At 44.3% G+C, this 21457-nt stretch overlaps 1 protein-coding gene across 17 annotated transcripts in view; it reads left to right on the forward strand.

The window, feature by feature from the left end:
• Positions 1–21457, forward strand: part of cadpsa (Ca2+-dependent activator protein for secretion a) — a 229556-nt gene that overhangs the window by 35759 nt on the left and 172340 nt on the right. For all 17 annotated transcript variants that reach the window (XM_007895168.2, XM_007895169.2, XM_042339419.1 and 14 more), the window contains exon 2: positions 15639–15752. In XM_007895168.2, the coding sequence (XP_007893359.1) occupies positions 15639–15752 (114 nt within the window). The remainder of the gene's footprint in view (positions 1–15638; positions 15753–21457) is intronic.

Genomic DNA, 21457 nt, shown 5'->3' on the forward strand with positions numbered 1-21457 from the left:
ATAACTGTGCCTAAAAAAAATCTTCCCAATCTCCCATTTTCCTTCTTTAGCAATTATCGTAAATTGATGCCCTCTAGTCACTGACTCACTGATTACTCCCTACCTAGTCTATCAAAACTCCTCATAATCTTAATGACCTCTATCAAGTCTCCCCACAATTTTCACTGTTCCAGCGAAAATAGGCAGAAGCTCCAATCTTCACTCGTAGGTCAAACCACTCTTCCCTGCTAACATTCTAGTAAATCTTGAATGCACCATCTCTATGGCTTTGACATCAATTCTCTCAGGAAAAATAAGCACAATCAATAATGAATTCAGACCCTACTTCTCTTTGGTTATTTATTAGTTTTGCTTTGCTATGTGATCACAAATGTGAAATGAGTAGAATTACTGCTGAGTTAATCTACTATATTTTAAAAAAACATTGAAATTGCCATTCAGTCTGACAAAGGTATTTGTAATCACTGTGGAAAGAAAAATAACACAAAAAGGATTTATCCGTCTGACTCTCTGTCACAAGCCATGCAGTCAACTTGAAGTATTACATTAAGGTGCATTTCCTCTTGCATCCGTGCGGCTGACTCTCAACATATCTGAGTCACATAGTTCTTGGAAAACTTGAAATCAGAATAAAAGATGCAGGATTGTCTGATATGTTACCATCCTGAAATCTTATCCTCTAGAGCAGGGTGATCCAACATTTTGGCTGTCGTGGGCCTGATGCCCTATTTAAGAGGTTTGTGGACCAATATTTTGTGTTTCCCATCCAAAAATCTAACATTTACACAGTGCTTTTTTCAAATCGAAAGGACATCTCAAAGAGCTCAACACTGCCGGCTGGGTACCTGAGGTGGGGATGGGAGCCGAGGACGGTGGGATGGGGAGGGGAAAAGATGACTGAAAGTGCGGCCAAAGATTTAGGTTTGACATGCCTTGAAAGGGGAAGGAAAGAGTGAGTCAGAGGGACTCCAGGAATGAAACTCCAGAGTGCGGGGGCAAAATGGCGATGGTGGGGCAGATGAGCTGAGGAACATGAAGCAAGCTGGGCAAAGGGAACGGTCAGGTCAGGAGGTTCAGAGGGGGTAGGAATGAAGGATGTTTCTCACTGGGGAAAGAGGGAGCTTTCTTTGAGGAAACTGCACGTGTCTGTCATCGTCCCCCCTACGGTGGCCGAGGGAGGCTCCGATCGTCTGTTCTGACAGTGACCCACGAAACACTGCCCTCACTTGTCCTCTCTCTCTCTGCTCTCATTCTTTTTGTTTCACTTTCTCCGCCTGTCCTTCATGCATTCTGTTTCTCTCTCAATCACTCTCCCCTCTCTCCCACCTCTCTCTGGCACGCTGTCTTTCTCTCTCTCCCATACCCTTTCTCAATTACCCTTTCTCTCAATCTCTCACACCCTCTCTTCCATATACTCTCTCTCTCTCCTCTCTTAATCACTTTCAACATCCTTCTCACACATTCCCTCTCACACACTCTCTCCCCCCCACCCCCCCTCTCTCTCACACACTCTCTCCCTCTCTCAATTATTCTCTTTCTCCCCTCTCACGCTCTCAATCACTCTCTCTGCTCTCTTGCTTTCTATCTGTTTCTTTCTCTCTCCCTCTACCTCACACCACTCTCCCCCCTGACTCTCACCCCCCTGACTCTCTCTCAATCCCCCCCTCTGTCAACCCCCTCTCTTCTCATGACCTCTCTCTCATTCACACTCTCATGCAATCTCCCTTCAAACCCTCTCCCCCCCTCCCCTTCCTCTCTCACCTTCCACCACCCGCTGGCATCTGCCTCTGCCATGAGAGGACAAAAGGAGGGTCCTGCAGCCTGAAGTTGGAAATGGTCTCTGGCCGGATGCGGCCTGTACATTAGACCATGCTGCTCTGATAGTGTTCCAGGTATTTCTAATCTGCTAACAGCAATACGTGATGGGAAAGTATCTTGTGAATGCATTCGGAGTGGAGATGTTTTCTTTGGGTCCCGATGAAACCAGTTGGATCTAAAGTTTCAGCAGGATTCAAAATGAAGCCTGTTGGACTATTTGCCAATAGAGCCAGTAGGTAACTGGAAAATCCCATTATTTTACAACAGGAATTACAAGGCCAGAAAGACTTCAAATATAAACAAAAGGAAATATATTTGCTGTTGATGCCTAATGTCAAAGGTCTCCTCGATTGCTGAGTTAAAATGTTCAATCGCATTTTAATACAATACTCTTGCCCCATCACCATTTTCATGTTTATGGATAGCGAAGCATTAGTTTTCCTTAAACTGAATGAAGTGGGAGACGCGCAAGAACATAATGTGTGACCATCAACAAGGATATTGGACTTCTGAGTGGCGAGACAGTCGATTTACGAAACTTGGCACGGCAGCACATCTTCTTATTCCTTGCTAGTCTGTAAATTTACCGACCATGGAATTGTTTTTCCCCCATTAAAAGCATGCACTGCCAAGGCCGATACCTTTATGGAGAAGCAGAGAATAAGGTAGCCTTGGCAGCCAGGGTGTGGACGTTTAGTGACCTTTAGAGAACGACGCCATTGAAGTTGTTTGTGCTAATTCATGTTTTTGAAATGGTGGAGAAAACAGGAAGGAGAGAAGAGAAAGAGGAGGAGAAAATATGACAGTTTTGAGAGGCTTTAGTTCACTTAAGACATGTTCTGCTTCCAATTTAAATATTTATTTTGTCATAACAGTTCAGTTACGGGCAGGTAGACCTGCCTGAGATCTGCTAACAAGAGTTTGACCTTCAGGTTAGGATGAATTGTCATTGGTACCATGAAGGCCCACAGAATCAGAGGCAGGCTGCACTCTGTAGAGGAGGCCAGACTGCTTGAAAAATCATTGATCTTGCTCTCATGTGAGCATCATTACATAAAATGTCACTGCATGACAGAAGCCTTCAGTCTTCTTAGTCCCCTCTCCTACACCCCTCTTTCCCTCCCTCATGTATGTAGCAAGTTTCCTCTTAAGTAGGTTGATGGTTGTTAGCTTTGCATTACATCTAGCCTATTTCAATTTTACTCTTCGGTTTTTGCAACTTCACTCAATTTGTAACTGACTTGTAACATACTGCTATCTTGCATGTCATTCCATAGATGTTTAAAAGCCGCTATATTCATGAGAATTCTTTCTATGACCCTACTCCCATCTGGAGGATGTCTCAAAGCGCTTGATACTGTTGACTGGGCACCCGAGTAAGAGGATGTTTTGAAGAAGACTATTCCCAAAGTTTCAGTTGTGTATGCTGAGAGAGAAAAAAAATGGCACATAATGATCTGCACGCCCTGGGGTGCTTAGTGATGCATGAGAGAAATCTTAGTGATCTGAAGTCAAACCACGAACGTCATTCACATCACAGGAAATTTGTCCAGTCTCCTTGCTTTTACAGGCTAAAGATATTTCTTCATTAGATATGGAATAATTATTCATCAGTGGTTGCATGCATGTATCTGAGTGAAAGTATAATGAATCAGTTGTATGATAGCATACTTCCGATTCGTTGCCTCTGCTTTCAAGTGTGAGAAGAAATTGTTTTTCAACTAAAATGTCTGAAATAACAAAAGAGCTAAGCTCAGTTACAATTTGATGGTGTGCATACTGCGTCTGGTGTTTTTGATTATAGAAATGTTGACTCAGCAGGCAGCACTCTCACCTTTCAGCCAGGAGGTTGTGGGTTCAGGCCCCACGTCAGGATTTTAAACTCAGTTTACGCAGACACTCAAAGCAATGGGGGTGCACTGCAATGTTAGAGCTGCTGCCCTTCAGGTAAGGTGTTAAACTGAGGTCACGCCAACCAGTTCAGGTAGTCATTGAAGATCCCATAGAACTATTTTAAAAAAAGAGGGGGCAGTTTCTGACCAACAATCTCCTCCTCTCCCCCCCACCCCCTCAAAAAAAATGTCATAACTGTTTGGGGACCGTATTATACACAAAATTAGCTAGAAAACAACAACACATTTGTATAGCCCCTTTCACGTCGGGAGGACGTCCCAAGGTGCTGAATAGTAAGGCATTTGTGGCCGATCAGGGGGTTGGGATCAGGAGGCCAGGGAGGGTAAGCGTAGGAGGCGAATGATTGATTCCTAGCAGGGCAAGCGTTGGGCAAGTTTCCTTACTCTACATGCCTCTGTTTACCTAGCAGTAAATAGGAACCCGATGGTTAGTCGATTTGCTTTTCTGGAGGGTAATAATTCCTTTTTAAAAAATATACAACAACAAGATTACATTTGTATAGCGCCTTTCACGTCAGGAGAATGACCCAAGGCGCTGAATAGTGTACAGCATTTCAGACCCTATACATACATAAATTACAATTAGCTCCGCCGCCCGGACACTAATCAATTTCAAGATCATCTCTTTGGTTTTCAAATCCCTTCATGCCCTCGCACCTTCCTACTCTATCTGACCTGATTACCCTCCACTCCACCACGCACTGCCACCGCTCGGCTGGCTCCGGCCTCCTGTTTGTCTCTTGGGCCCTCCGCTCCACCATCGGTGGCCGTTCCATTAGCCACTACGCCCAAAAATTCTGGAACTCTTCCTCAATCCCTCCGTCTTGCCCCCTCCCTCCTCACCTGCAAATCCTACCCGAAGACCTTCCTTTTTGATTGTGCTTACTGTCACCTCCCCCCTCCCTCTCCCATGGCTAGTTACCAGACTTTGTCACTGTGAAGTGCTCCAGGACACTACCCCACGTGAAGGGCGCTATATAAATGCAAGTTGTTGTTGTTGCTCTAAGGAGAACAATCCCAGCTTCTCTAGTCTTTCAACATAACTGAAGTCCCTCATCCCTGGTACCATTCTGGTAAATCACCTCTGCACCCTATCCAAGGGCTTGATATCCATCCTAAAGTGTGATTTATAAAGGTTGAGCAGAACTTTCTTGCTTTTGTACCCTATGCCTCCATTTATAAAGCCAACGATCCTGTTGCATATTGCTTTAATGACTTAAATGGACATTGACAATGAGAAGCAAGCAAGTATAAAAGGATTCTGGGAACGTGACTGGGCAGATTGTGGAAGAGAGTGGAAGTGCAAGTTTTAAGTAAAGGAACTAGTTAATCGAAACTGAGTTCTGGATTAACAAACATTACAGATCTCATATGCTGTTTTAAACAGCTCTATAAACCTGTCCTGCCACCTTCAAAGACCTGTGTATGTGAAACTCCAGGTCTTTATGCTCCTGAACCCCCTTTAAAACTGTACCATGTATTGTATATTATCTCTCCTCATTCTTCCTCCCATTGCATCACCTCACACTTCTCTGCATTGGCCATGTATCTGCCCATTTTACCAGTCTGTCTTATGTCCTCCTTCAGTCTGCTACCATTCTCCTCGCTGTTTACCACATTCCCAAATTTTGTGTCATCTGCAAACTTTAAAATTTTGCTCTCTATACCCAGGTCCAAGTCATTTATGTATATCAAAACAGAGAAAGAAACAGAGAGGGAGGAAATTGAGAGAGGGTGATTGAGAGATGGTTTGAGAGGGGATAGAGATAGTATGTGTGGGAGAGAATATATATGAGAGAGGGGAGGGGGGAAGAGTGAAGGAGATGGGTAAGAGTGTGATTGAAAGAAGGAGAGGGAATTTGAGAGGGAAGAGAGAGTGTGAGGGTGTGAGAAGGGGAGTGAGAGAGAGTAATTGAGAGAGACTGGGGGTGTGTGTGTGTGAGAGAGGAGAGAGAGAGTCCCTGAGAGAGGAGGGAGAGAGTGTCCCAATCCCTCTCCCTCTCTGTCCCTCCTTCCCCCTCTTTCTCTCCCCATCCCCCTCTTCTCTTTCCCTCCTTTGTCCCCCGTTGGCAGCCAAAAGGTTGGACCAATTTGGTCTATACTGTGAACAAGGAGCGTAACAGCTCCACTTCTGCTCCTCAAATCTAACCAAATGGATTACATCCATGATCCCTCGAGCACATCATCCCTTTCCAGGTCTGTAACAGTATCTTTGATTGATACTGCCCCCTCCTCCCAACTCTTTTTACTTCCCTATCCCTCCTGAATAATTGTAGCCAGCAATATTAAGCTCCCATTCCTGCTCTTGTTTGAGCCAGGTCTCCCTTATTGCCACTACATCATAATCCCATGTGGCAACTTGCGCCTGCAGTTCACCAATCTTATTTGTTAAATCCATGCATTTACGCACATGCACTCCAAAATTGCCTTTGTCTACTTTGCATTCCTCCCCTGTCTGATCGCTCCTCTTTCTGGACTCCTCTTTATTCCAAAGTTATGTGTCTCTCCCAGTCACCTATGTTCCTTGTTTCTCCTCACTGATGCTATTTCCTGCCCCCCTGCACCCCCTGACAAATTACTGAGCTAATTTAGAAATTTCTGAATTCCCTTTGAATATTTTCTTTAGCATCCCTGCCAAGTGGAGTCCTGTAGCTCAGTGGTTAGAGCACTCGCCTCGCAAGAGACATACCTGGGTTCGATTCCCGGCAGGGTGAAACCTTGGGCAAATTTCCTTACTTCACATGCATGATAATAATCCCTCAAGAAAAAAACTAATAATAAATTGGTACGTCAATCCACGACTGTTTGTGGGACACGGCTGTGTGCAATTGGCTGCTGAGTTTCGCCCACAAATATACAATCAATTCATTTTACAGTATATTCTGTGAAGAACTTGGAGACGTCTAGACTACGTGAAAACCACTATAGCAAATGCAAGGATTATTATTATTTTTATATGATCCTACGAGCATTTACTCTGTTTATTCAGACCTCTCCATGTATACTTTTATATGGAGGAAGAGAAGATGTCTTATTCTAATATTTGATATTCAATCATAGCAGTACTGTTCTCATCAGTAGTGACATGTCACAAAACTGTCATGAAAGCAGAATTGATGGCATAATTACTAATGAGCTCTGTTAAGTACAAGTATTGTGATATCATTAATAATGATTCTATCTTACGTTTGCAACATTGAAACCAACAGTTATCTTTTCAAGTTGCTTCCATTTTGCAGCTTTAATATGTTATTTTCACCACTTTGTTACTGAAAGCAAAATTATTATTATTTTTTGAAGAATCAGAAGTAGAACTTTTGATCTGTATTAGAGCTAATCTTTGCTTCAAAGTTGTAAGAATAACAACAACAAGATTACATTTGTATAGCGCCTTTCACGTCGGGAGGACGTCCCAAGGCGCTGGACAGAGTACAGCATTTCAGACCCGAGCTGGAGTTGGGGGAGGTAAGGGAGGGGAAGGGGACTAGCCGATGGCATGATCAAAGGGGAGGATCTTGAGGTGGGACTTGAAGGAGACTAAAGAGGGGGTGATGAAGAGTGATTGGGGGATGGAATTCCAGAGGTTGGGGGCACAGTGGTTGAAGGCTCTCCAGCCAGTGGTGGGGCAGGTGGGTCGGGGGATGTGGAGCAGGGCAGAGCCGGCTGAGCGGAGGGAACGGGCAGGTTGGTAGGGGGTTAGGAGGTCGCAGAGGTAGGGTGGGGCAAGGCCATGGAGGGCTTTGTATATGAGGACCAGGATCTTGAACTGGATCATCTGAAGGTTAGGAAGACGGGCGAGAGTCGGGGAGATGGGGTCACGGAGTTTGGTGCGGGAGAGGACACGGGCTGCAGAGTTCTGGATTATCTGCAGCCTGTGGAGGGAGGAGTTGGGAAGGATGACAAGCAGGGAGTTTGCATAATCGAGCCTGGAGGTGATGAAGGCATGAACAAGAGTTTCAGTGGCCTGAGGGGTGAGGTAATGGCGGAGTCGGGCGATGTTACGGAGGTGAGGGAAGGCAGAGCAGGTCATGGCTTGAATGTAGGGGAGAAAAGACAGTTGAGGGTCGAACAAGACACCTAGGTCCCTGACTGACTTAGTGAGTTATAGTGTGCAACCATGGAGGTTGATATTGCCAGAACCTGAGGTGCTGAGGCGCTGGCGCGAGCCAATCAGGAGGGCCTCAGTCTTGTTCACATTCAACTGTAGGAAATTTGCCCTCATCCAGGACTTGATGTCCGACAGACAGTCTGTCAGGTCAGCAGTAGTCCTGGAATTGAGGGTGGAGGCAGAAAGATAGAATAAGGAACTGAAGGCCATAAATAGGAATGATTGAGATATTCAAAGAGAGATGGACAGAAACCTGGTGAGCAGTGATATGGAGAAAACAACAGAAAATGGAATTAATGAGAATCATCATGGATTTCACAAGATTGGTTCGGATGAAGAAGATCCCATTGGCTCATCTGATCTCATCCTTCTAGAACATCTACTTCACCATCCTCCTATCACAGCATCAAGTTTTTTTTTAAATGAGTCCATCTTGTTAACCTCAAATGATTCCTGGCAACATGTTCCGGTCGTTTATTACCCTCTGCTTAAAGAAATACATCCTGGTGTCTGTCCTGAAATTTCCCTTTCCAACTCTAAAGCTATGTCCTCTTGTTCTACTGTCTTGGTGCATACTGAATCACTGTTCTGGGTTTACGTTTCCACTTACATTTAAAATTTTAAACACCTCTTTATGGCAAAGCAGGGTTAGTGTGTCAAATTGCCTACTCATGTTCCTGTGTTTCTAATGTGTTTCTAATACTCTCTGGATTTCAATCCCGTTGAGATTTATTAACCAGATATAAGGGTCCTGTGTGAGATGAATTTTGGAAAGAAGCAAAATCAATTTCCCAATGTCATTGCAAAGTGCTCAGCAAATTAGATTTATGCCAGCTACCCTGAAGATCCCAGCTTTCAAAAAGACCCAAACATGTGTGATATTCGACATCCAGAATAACTAGACACTTTGACCATCTTCAGTTATCTGCAGTAATGTAGTGACATTTCTCCAGAGATTATTTGGCAGAATGGGTAGTGGACAGACTACCTGTTCCAGATCTCTGCAAATTCACTTTGTGGTTATGTATCGGGATCTCCAATTGTGGGTGAGAAAGAACTGAACCTCCTCTTGATGGTCCTGCCAAAATTGTCATCTCATTCTGTGATGTCAAAGATGGATTAAGGCTGCTCCTAGAAAAGCACAAAGTAAAATGAGTTTGAACAAACTTAATCCAGTGGAAAGTCCCAAAGCAGAAACAATCATTCCCTGAAATTGCATGGTAATTGATACTAATTTGTTTTTGAAAATAGCATCACAAAGAGAGAGGGTGAGAGAAAAGGAAATAGCTTTTGGGAAACCTGTGGATTTCCAGAGGTGGGTGAAGAAGTTTGCTATCAGAATATACTCTACTTTCTTTCCAGTGATGCGATGTTGGCATTAGATGAAAAGCGGAAAAAGAACACACTGTAATTTCCAGCTGAGCATCTTTCTCCGTTTTAATAAGTAAACAAAATATAGACTAAGATTTTTTTAAAATCATGTCGAAATATGTGGTTTGTTCAAGCAAAGAAGAAGGAACAGTGTTCTGAGTGGATAGGTTTATTATACATTGCTGTTGTGATGTTTTTTTACTCCTTGCATCCACTTTGCATTAAACTGCAACAAGATACAACAGCAAATGGATTATTTTGCAAATAAATGACTTAAACATTTAGTACAAGTTATGATGTATTTGTAAAGATTTTTTTTATTTCTACAGAGCCATTACTTGTATTAGTAAAAATGACTTCATGCAACATAACATTGAGGGTTAATAAGATTTATTGACAGACAAAGGAAGAAAACAAGTTATTGATTTAGTTCTCTTTAGCTGAGAATATTTAACCAGTAGAGTTAATTGCCCACTGAGTATGTGGAATGTAAAGCAATATGAATCTCTGATAGACATTTGTTGGCCCTGCAAGCAAAAGCACTGAGGGGTGGATGAACCAGCAGCAGAAACTTGCTCATAGTAAGCTGTGAATTTAAGCTGGTTAAGATTCAACAATACCCCAACGAACACTCTGGGGTCCCCAAGCCTTGTCTTTTGCCAATCTGTGCCTAAACTCTCCGCGATTTGGTAAATAGGATGCATCTCTCTGGGGAGAGAGTGCACACTCCATATTAACGAACGGAAACAATCCATACATACAAATACAGGATTATTATACGGTATGTAGAACTCTCAGCTTGGTTTGGAGACTCTTAAGCAAAGTGATGGGTTTCTGTGTGTGTAAGCAATAGTGAATGGCTTCAATCAACATTCATTTGTCCCTAAGTCAGAATCAAGCAATAAAACTGATTGCATTCCACTAGTTAATGGAAAATAGTAAACCTTCTTTCATCCAAGTATACAAATTATTGTGGTGGACGAGTAAATTATAATATTTAAGGTTCAAACCCAGTGTGAAATGAATAATTTTGCAGATGGCAATTTGCCAGCAAAAACCTTTCATGGTTTGTGGTTGTTGCAATTGAAACTGACTTGGTGCAGTGAAATGAAGAAACAGTCAGAGCATATTTGAGCAATAATAGACACTGTGACCTACTTTTATAAGTTAATATCAAAAAGTGGCTGCATATTAAAGCGGTAGGACTGCGTAATTTCTGTCATGAAATCAAAGAGAATTCACTTTCAAATGGGTAGGATACAATCACATTGAAATCCAGTGCGCTAAATTACAGTTATAAAATTTCCACATTCAATAAACCCATCATGTTTTCAGATCTCTCACTCGTGATGTGTTGCTTGATGATGCCAATATACTGTAGGGCATTTGAGTTAAATCAGGGTTTGGATGTGATCTTTTTCCTCAAATGGGAGTGTGAATAGTTGCAATTCCAGGGGGAGAATATATGGAAATGGAGGAAAGATTATCTGGCCCATCTCACCAGATTGTCCCCAGGGTGGAGGATATTTTTTCTGCTATTTTCAACTGTTTTTAAGACGCACAGTGAGGGGGATGTTATGCTCTATTTTATACATAATAATAATAATAATCCTTGCATTTGATATAGCGCTTTTCACATCTTCTAGATGTCCCAAAGCACTTCACAGAATATACTGTAAAGTGAATTGACTGTATATTTGTGGGCGAACGCGGCAGCCAATTGCGCACAGCAGTGTCCCACAAACAGTCATGGATTGAAAATGACCAATTTATTATTGTTTTGGGTTTTGGTGGGATTATTATTAGGCGTGTGGAGTAAGGAACTTGCCCAAGGTTTCGCCCTGCCTGGAATTGAACTCAGGTCTCTCGCTTGCAAAGCGAGTGCTCTAACCACCGAGCTACAGGACTCCACAAATACATGTAGTGAATCATTCAAGCTACACTTATTGTGGGAAATCCCATGAGAATGGACATCCAGGATTAGCTACATGCAGCAAAGGGAGCACAATGAGACCTAGGGAAACAAATGCCTTGCGCTCACGTTGTTACACATGTCTGTCATGGTATCAACCAAAAAGGTGGACCAGTTCGAAGCAAGCAGCGGGAAATTCAGTAGATGTTGATGGGTTGAAAGGACTATTTTGAATGAGACGCTATTGAAAGATAGCAAGTGAGTGTCAGACATCTTCCTGCAGGGAGGGAATACACTTGGAGATTTTTCCCAACTCTTCTTGCACAATTCCTGGCAGGGATGTCAGTGATAGAGGTTTGGAATTAACCTTCTAGGTCATTCAGCCAACAAGCCACAGTGAAATTCAAGGGGGGCTGAATAGCCTTCTCCTGTGCTGCATAATTCTATGAGTGGGGGAGAACCATGAGAGAAATCAGTGTATGATTGAGAGGTTTGGATAGAGAATACCCACCCCATCATCTTCCTAGTACAACAACAAACAGTTTCTTAAATGATTCACAACAACAACAACAACAACAAGATTCCATTTATAAAGTGCCTTTCACGTCAGGAGGACGTCCCAAGGCGCTGCACAGTTGGGTCATGACCCGAGCAGGGAGGGAGCAAGGAGGGGGGAAATGGTCAGGGTGAGGGGAGGGAGCGAGGAGGGGGAAGAGAGTTGAGAGGGGAGCTGAAGGCACGGTCAAAGAGAAAGGTTTTGAGACTGGCCTTGAAGGAGGAAAGGGAGGAAGCAAGGCGAAGGCACTGGGGGATGGAGTTCCAGAGCCTCGGGGCTGAGAGGCTGAAGGCCCGACCACCGATGGTAGGGCGGTTGGGGCGGGGGACGTGGAGCAGACCGGAGCCAGAGGAACGGAGGGTACGGGCAGGTAGGTAGGGGGATAGTAGGTTGGAGAGGTAGGAGGGAGCAAGGCCGTGAATGGCCTTGTAGGTGAGGATGAGGATCTTGAAATCAATCCTCTGGGGGATGGGGAGCCAGTGGAGGCGAGCGAGGGTGGGAGTGATGTGGTCCCGAAGCCTGGTGCGGGACAGTACACGAGCTGCAGAGTTCTGAATGACCTGCAGCTTGTGGAGGGAGGTGGCGGGAAGGCCGGCGAGGAGAGAGTTCCCATAGTCCAGCCTTGAGGTGACAAAGGCGTGAACCAGGGTTTCAGCAGCGTGAGGGGTGAGGTAGTGCCGTAGTCTGGCGATGTTCCGGAGGTGATGGAAGGCGGTGCCAGTTGTGGTGCGGATGTGAGGGAGAAAGGACAGCTCAGGGTCGAACAAAACGCCGAGGTTCCTGACTGGCTTTGAGAGGTGGAGAGTGCAGCCTTGGATGCTGATGGTGTCAGCGCCTGAGGTGCGGAGGCGCTGACGTGAGCCAATCAGGAGGGCCTCGGTTTTTCGCACGTTGAGCTGAAGAAAGTTGTCTCTCGTCCAGGACTCGATGTCGGACAGGCAGCTGTCAGGACATCGGTGGTCGTGGAGTTGAGAGTAGAGGAGGAAAGGTAGAGTTGGGTGTCATCCGCATACATGTGGAAGTTAACTCCATGTCTGCGGATGATGTCACCAAGGGGGAGCATATAGAGGGTGAAGAGGAGGGGACCGAGGACAGAGCCCTGAGGGACACCACATGAGACAGTGCGGGGGGTGGAGGAGAAGCCATTCGTCGAGACAAAGTGAAGACGGTGAGAAAGGTACGACCTAAACCATTCAAGGACAGTGCCTTGAAGGTTGAGGTGGGAGGACAAGCGGTGGAGTAGGATAGCGTGGTCGACCGTATCGAATGCTGCCGATAGGTCGAGGAGGACGAGGAGACAGAGGGAGCCCTGGTCACAGATGGTCAGGATATCATTGGTGACCTTGACCAGGGCAGTTTCTGTGCTATGGGCAGCACGGAAACCTGACTGAAGGGGTTCGAAAAGAGAATGGGTGGAAAGGAAAGAGCGCAGTTGGGAGGCGACAACTCTTTCCAAGACCTTGGAGAGAAAGGGGAGGTTGGAGATGGGCCGGTAGCTTGATAGCTGCGACGCATCAAGGGAGGGTTTTTTCAGGGTGGGCGTGATGATGGCAGTTTTTAATGGAATGGGGACAGAGCCAGAGGAGAGGGACAGGTTGATGATGTCAGTGATATGTGGGGCAAGAAAGTGGAGCTGGGAGATAAGGAGTGGAGTGGGGATGGGGTCAAGGGAGCAGGTGGTTGGTTTTAGGGATAGGATGAGTTCAGTGACAGAGGGTGGGGAAACGGGTACGAAGGTGTGTAGGGGAGGATGGGTAGGAGTCGGAGTGTGGGAGGGAAGGGGTGGGTGGTGGGTGGAAGTTGGAGGGGAAGTGACCGCGGAGCGGATTCCCTTGATCTTGGATTCAAGGAAATCCAGCATCTCCTCGCAGTGAAGGTTGGAGGAGATGACCTGCGCGGGGTGGCGGGGGGGACGGAGGAGTCGGGTTGTGGTGGAAAACAGTAGCCTGGGGTTGTTCTTCGCCTCCAGGATTATCCTGGAGTAGAAGGACGACTTGGCCGAGGCTAGAGTGGAGCGGTAAATTTTGAGGAGGTCCAGCCAGATTTGTCGGTGGACCGTTAGGCCAGATTTGGCACAGGTGCGTTCAGCAGCCCGCACCTGGCTTTTCAGTGAGCGGAGGTGGGTGGTGTACCAGGGGGAGGAGCGGGAGTAGGAGACAGTGCGGGAAGTGATGGGGGCAAGAGTATCGAGTGTGGAGGAGAGGGTATTGTGGAGGAGGGAGAGAGGAGAAGAGGGGTCGGTGAGGGTTGAAGGCCAGAGGGAGAGGAGTTCAGAGGACTCCAAGGCATCGGTTAGGGATTGTGGGGGTAACTTCTTCCAAGGGCGGTAGAAGATGGTGGTGGGTCTGGTGGAGGTGGGGAGGGGGGTGGAGGTGGTGAAGGAGATGAAGTAGTGGTCAGAGATGGCCTTGTCGGTGATAGTGACATCCGAAACTCTATACCTACATGAAGGGAAGTTCTTATGCTTTTTACGATGATACATTATAGTGCCACTTTAAGGCCAGCTGCTATGGGAGTGACTGTTATTGCCATACTGTATTACTCAACTGTGAACAAGTACTGAAAACATTATGCTGTATTTACAATGGGAAACCACCAGGATGATAACAATCCACTCAGCAATCAAACCATGTAGTTCCAATTGATTAGTTGGAACTAGCAAATACCTCCCACCCAGTGTAAGTGCAAACACAAAATGAGACTGGGTGAGTCTCCAGGCTGAGATCAGAAACCAATTGCATACTCCACTTTGATTTGTTTACAGAAACCTGGTTTGCGAAACGCTGATAATTTCAGCTTTGGTTTCGGCCTGAAATATTCAAGCAATAAAGAAGAGGACTTGTTAATACTAATACTCTACGAACATACTCACTTGCTCAAACCGATTTTTTTTTGTGCTTTGATTGTTTCGAGGAGCTGGATCTTCATCCTGCCAAACTCATTGGTGAATATGGCAATTGCCTAAGAGCTTTAAATCTTCTTTGACATCTTTAATTGATTTAGTTCCTCCCTCCCATGTTGTTGATTCCCAGAAAAAAAATCATATCTGAGCATAGTCTACAGGGATAGCCTACTTGGTTTATCAACCATTTTATTGCTCTCCTTTTTCAATCCAATTTCCTTGCTTTTTTCCCCCATATACCTTAATATTCCTGTAGCTCAGTGGTTAGAGCACTCGCTTTGCAAGCGAGAGACCTGAGTTCAATTCCAGGCAGGACGAAACCTTGGGCAAGTTTCCTTATTCCACACGCCTAATAATAATCCCTCCAAAACCCAAAGCAATAATAAATTGGTCATTTTCAATCTACGACTGTTTGTGGGACATTGCTGTGTGCAATTGGCTGCCGTGTTCGCCCACAAATATACAGTCAATTCACTTTACAGTGTGTTCTGTGAAGCGCTTTGGGACGTCCTCCCGACGTGAAAAGCGCTATATCAAATGCAAGGATTATTATTATTATTATTATTCCAGCTCATAATAGGAACACAGAAATGCGATTCCATCTAGAAATAGGCAATGGGATGGTGTGAAAGGGAAAATAGTTTAATGGTTTAGGTGTTAGTGTTGGTTGCAGATGGTGCTTGTTCTCTGTCCTTATCTCCAAGTCCTCCTACCTATTAGATATATTGCTATTCAAGTCAGAGAAATCTTGAAAGGATGATACACTGTCAGTCTTTCAGCTTTCAAGGAGATGCCTTGGTCCATGGAAAAGACCCAGGGTGATTTAAAAGCTTGATACATTGCAGTTCAAATACAAAAGCCTAGTGGATTATTGGGCCTGATTTACGAAGAGAGATCCTTGTCAGGAAAATGTTTGATAATAATGCCTCTTTTTATCTGGCAGGATTGATGAGCAGTCTGAGCAAACTGACAGTGTGATTGATGCTGCTCCTTTGCCCAAAGTGGGGTTTTAGTAATGATCAAAGATTCATTCTAAATATGTGTGTTTAAAATTCCAGATAAACAAACAGCAACTCCAGACAGTCAAAGATCGTTTCCAGGCTTTCTTGAATGGAGAGACGCAGATTGTGGCAGATGAAGCATTTATCAATGCGGTCCAGAGTTACTATGAGGTAAGATATTAAAAATTAATTGATAATATTGGATATTATCAAACATTTATCAAATATATGGTCACTATACCTTACAGTAAATCCCCGCTCTCTTCCCTTAGCCCTGCAAACTTGTCCTATCCAAATAATTATCTAGTTCTCTCTTAAAAGTTTTTATCAAATTAGATTCCATCACCCTTTCAGGCAATGCATTCCAGATCCGAACAACTCACTGTGTGAAAAAATTTCTCCTCACCTCCCCTCTGTTTTTTTAACAACTATTTTAAATCGGTGTCCTCGGGTTACTGACCCACCCGCCAGTGGAAATAGTTTCTCCTTGTTCACCCTATCGAATCCCCTCATCATTTTGAAAACTTCTATCAAGTCTTTTCTTAACCTTCTCTGCTTCAAGGAGAATAATCCTAATAGCTTCTCTCGCCTCTCCTGATAACTGAAGTCCCTCATTCCTGGTACCATTCTGGTAACTCTCCTTTGCCCCCTCTCCAATACCTTGATATCCTTCCTAAAGTGTGGGGCCCAGAACTGAACACAGTCTCTCGCTGAGGCCTAACCAGTGTTTTATAAAGGTTCATCATAACTTCCTGACTTTTGTATTCTATGCCCCTATTTATAAAGCCTAGTATCCCGTACGCTTTTTTAACAGCTTTATCTACCTGTTCTGCCGCCTTCAAAGATTTCCCTATATGACCCCCAGGTCTCTCTGTCCCTTCACCCCCTTTAAGATTATACCATCGGCTTATATTGCCTCTCCTCGTTCTTCCTCCCAAAATGCATCACTTCGCATTTCTTCACATTAAACTTTAACTGCCACCTGTCGGCCCATTATACCCGTCTGTCTGTGTCCTCTTGCAGTCTGTTACTATCCTCCTCACTGTTTTCTACTTTTCCTAACTTAGTATCATCTGCAAACTTGGAAATTGCACTCCCTAAACCCAAGTCCATGTCACATTTTGCCCACAAATATACAGACAATTCACTTTACAGTTTATTCTGTGAAGTGCTTTGAGACATCTAGAAGACGTGAAAAGAGCTATATCAAATGCAAGGATTATTATTATTTATAAAGATCAAAAACAGAAGTGGTCCCAATACTGATCCCTGGGGGACACCACTGCACACTTCCCTCCATTCAGAAAAGCAACCGTTCACCACTACACTCTGCTTTCTGTCTCCCACCAGATCTGTATCCATGCTGTCACTGTCCCTTTAATATGTGGGCTTCAATTTTTCTAACAAGTCTATTATGTGGAATTCTGTGGAGTTCTGTGGCTCAGTGGTTAGAGCACTCGTTTTGCGAGCGAGAGACCTGAGTTCAATTCCAGGCAGGGCGAAACCTTGGGCAAGTTTCCTTACTCCACACGCCTAATAATAATCCCTCCAAAAACAATAATAAATTGGTCATTTGCAATCTACGACTGTTTGTGGGACATTGCTGTGCGCAATTGGCTGCCGCGTTCGCCCACAAATATACAGTCAATTCACTTTACAGTGTGTTCTGTGAAGCGCTTTGGGACGTCCTCCCGACGTGAAAAGCGCTATATCAAATGCAAGGATTATTATTATTATTTATTATTATGTGACACTTTATCAAAACCCTTTTGAAAATCCATATATACGACACCAACTGCACTTACTTCATCCACTCTCTCCATTACTTCATCAAAAAACTCTTATCAGCTTTGTTAGACATGATTTGCCTTTAACACATCCATGTTGGCTGTTCTTTATTAACCCATATTTTTCTAAGTGAAAATCTATTTTGTCTCGGATTACAGCATGCAGAAGTTTCACCACTACTGACGTTAGGTTGACAGGCCTGTTGTTCCCGGGTTTATCCTTCTACCCCTTTTTGTACAGGGGAATAACTCCAGTCCTCTGGCACCACTCCGGTGTCCAAGGATGAATGATAGATGGTGGCCAGAGTTTCCATTATTTCCACCCTTACTTTCCTCAGTAATCTAGGATGCATCCCGTCCAGATCGGCTGACTTATCTACCTTGAGCACCCACAACCTTTTTAGTACCTCCTCTCGGTTTATTCTTATCTTATCCAAATTCTCTACTGTCTTCTCCGGTACTGTGGCATTTGCTACATCCTCTTCTTTTGTGAAGACAGATGCAAAGTACTCATTCAGTATGTCAGCCTTGCTCTCCGCCTTTTATTCTTTATATGCTTATAAAATATCTTAGGGTCTTTTTATGTTACCCGTGTGCAGGATAACTTTCTGGATCAGAATGTTTCCAGCCCAACCAGGAAGGAAGCAGTGCTGGATCTAGTTCTGGGGAATGAAGTGGGACAATCTCTTTGCCCCTCTTATTTCCTTTTTCAATTCTCCTCTGTACTTTCTATATTCTATTTCATTATCTTCTGTATTTTGGACCTGACATTTATCATAAGCCTCCTTTTTCTGTTTTATTTTAATCCCAATTTCCTTACTCATACAGGGAAGTTTGGATGCCCTACCTTTCACCTTTGTGGGAATGTATTTGTTCTGTCCCCAAACTGTCTCATCCTTGAAGACTTTCCATTGTTCTTTAGTTGTTTTATCTGCCAATCTTTCTTTCCAGTCCACCTTGGCTAGGTCCCTTTTTAACTCACTGAAATTAGCCCTCTTCCAGTTGAGTATCTTCACCTTTGATTGTTCCTTATCCCTTTCCATAAGTAATCTAAAACTAATGATGTTGTGATCGCTGTTGTCCAGATGTTCTCCTACTGAAACATACTCTACTTGCCCCATTTCATTCCTCAGAACTAGATCCAGCACCGCTTCCTTCCTCGTTGGGCTAGAAACATACTTATCCAGGAAGTTATCCTGCACGCGTTTCAGGAATTCTTCCCCCTCCTTGCCCTTTACACTGTTATTTTGCCAGTCTATGTTAGGATAATTGAAGTCCCCCAGTATCACTATATTGGTTTTGCATCTTTCTAAAATCTGCTTGCAGATTTGCTTGTCTATCTCCTTCCCACTATTTGGTGGTCTATAGTATACACCTAACAGAGTAATAGCTCTTTTTCTGCTCCTTAACTCTCTAACCAAATTGATTCTGTTTTGGGGCCCTTTCGCACATCATCCCTTTCCAGGGCTGTAACCTTGTCTTTAATCAATATTACCATCCCCCCTAATTTTTCATTCCCTATCCCTCCTCAATACTTTGCAGCCAGAAATATTCAGGTCCCATTCCTGCCCTTGTTTGAACCAGGTCCCCGTTATTGCCACTACTGTGTGACAACTTGAGCCTGCAGCTCACCAACCCTGTTCAGGTGTAACCCACCTTGTACAGGTCCCACCTGCCCCAGAACTGGTCCCAATGTTCCAGGAACCCAAAGCCCTCCTTTCTGCACCATTTCTCAAGCCATGCATTCATGTGTTTGATCCTGCTGTTTTGATACTCACTTGCACGAGGCACTTGGAGTGATCCAGAGATCATCACCTTTGAGGTCCTACTCTTTAGCTTTTTCCTTACGTCGTGGTTCCCAACATGGACTACAAATTCTGGATGTATCCCTCCCCCCTGTAGAATGTTTTGCACCCATTCCGTAATTCTGTTTTTGAGCCCTCTAGCACATCGTCCCTTTCCAGGGCCGCAACCATGTCTTTAATCAAAATTGCCAACCCCCTCCTATTTTTCCTTCCCTATCCTTGCTGAATACTTTGTAGCCAGGAATATTCAGCTCCCATTCCTGCCGTTATTTGAGCCAGGTCTCCATTATTGCCACTACCTCATAACCCCATGTGGCAACTTGAGCCGCAGCTCAACAATCTTATTTGTGCATTTACGCACATGCACTCCAAGACCGACTTAGTCCGTTCTGCATTTCTTCCTCAACTAATCCCTCCTTTTTCTGGATTACTCCTGCTTACATTGCTGTTCATCTCTCCCAGCCCTGGTGACTGGCTCCTGAAACATTCGATCCATGAACTCTTCAGCCTCCCGTATGCTATGTAGTGACACCATCCTCAAGCTCAGGAACCCTGAGCTCAAGTTCGAGCAGCCAGAGGCACTTCCTAAACACGTATTTGTCCAAGGCACACAAAGCATCCTAGAGTTCCCACATGGCACACATTGTGCATGCAACAGGTCTATGTAACTTGTTTGTCCTCTCTAATGCTATATCCTGATTCCCTTTCCCCCTCAAAATTAGTTTAAACCCTTCCCCACAGCACTAGTTAACTTCCCTGTGAGGTCATTGGTCCCAGCCCTGTTCAGGTATAACCCAGCCACCTTGTACAGGTCCCATCTGCCCCAGAACTGGCCTCAATGATCCAGGAATCTGAAGCCCTCCTTTCTGCACCATTTCTCCAGCCATGCATTCATGTGTTTGATCCTGCTGTTTTGATACTCACTTACACGAGGCACTGGGAGTAATCGAGAGATCACAACCTTTGAAGTTCTACTAGCTCTTTCTCTAGCTTCTGATACTCTCCCTGTAGAATCTCAGCCCTTTTTTCCCCTACGCCATGGATCCCAACATGGACCACGACTTCTGGATGTTCCCCTTCCCCCTGTAGAACGTTTTACACCAGTTCCATGATGTCTTCAACTCTGGCACCAGGGAAGCAACATACCATGCGAGAGTCATGTCTTAGGTTGCAGAAACGTCTGTCCTCTTTTCACCATTGTGTCTCCAATAACAATTACATTGACATTCTTCCCTGTGTTCACCTGTGCATCCATTTGCTTTTGATTCCTCTCCCCAGAGGTGTCATCACCCTCGCCCTCAGTGCAGAGAACTGGTTTGTGAGTGCCACACTCTCGGGATTTAAACACTGCCCATCCCCTCTTCCTACCAGGTCACCCACTCACTCTCCTTCTGAACCCTCTGTGGCTATGGGGTGATGGGGTGACTGGCTCCTGAAACGTTCGATCCATGAACTCTTCAGCCTCCCGTATGCTATGTAGTGACACAACCCTCTCCTCGAGCTCAGGAGCCCTGAGCTCAAGCTCGAGCAGCCAGAGGCACTTCCTACACATGTATTTGTCCAGGGCACACAAAGCATCCTGGAGTTCCCACATGGCATACATTGTGCATGCAACAGGTCTAGCTGCTCTGCCATATTCCCAGACATGATTTGTATTATTTTAATATAAATATTATACATTTTATAATTCTGCACCTTTCCCCCTCTGCACTGAGTTCCCATTCTCACCAAATTCCTTAACAGAATTCTCACTATGTTCCACCTCACTCAGTTCCATCCTCACGCTGCTGGGCTCTCTGCTCAAGATATTAGATATGAAAATAAAATCAGAGAATGTGATTTTAAAATTTAGGAAATTAAAATTAAATTGAGATTTCAGTTAGAGCCACTTAGCACAAAGCGTAATAGAAGAATTGAACAAATTAACAGGGACAAAAAGTTCATGACATTGATCTCCCCTGAAAAAGTCTTCCAAACAAATGACAGGAATAGTAGATACCTCGGAATGATTAACAAACTCTAATCTCATTGCGGGGATTAAGCTAGCATCATAAACCATAAGAGTAAAATTCAGTAGTTTATAATTATTACCTAAAATCATAGAGAAGTTTATAGCTGTAAAATTGCTCCTGTGTATCTTTTTTTACAATATTTACAGCTTTGTGGAAGGTTACAATGTACTTTCATTTAAATTCATTTGGGATTGTTCTTTGATTATTGAGGTTATCATATTGGAAAGTGAAGAGCAAATTGTTACACAATATGGACATTAACGAATTAGCTG

The sequence above is a fragment of the Callorhinchus milii genome, unplaced genomic scaffold (assembly GCF_018977255.1).
Source record: "Callorhinchus milii isolate IMCB2004 unplaced genomic scaffold, IMCB_Cmil_1.0 Scaffold12, whole genome shotgun sequence".
Lineage (NCBI taxonomy): Eukaryota > Metazoa > Chordata > Chondrichthyes > Chimaeriformes > Callorhinchidae > Callorhinchus > Callorhinchus milii.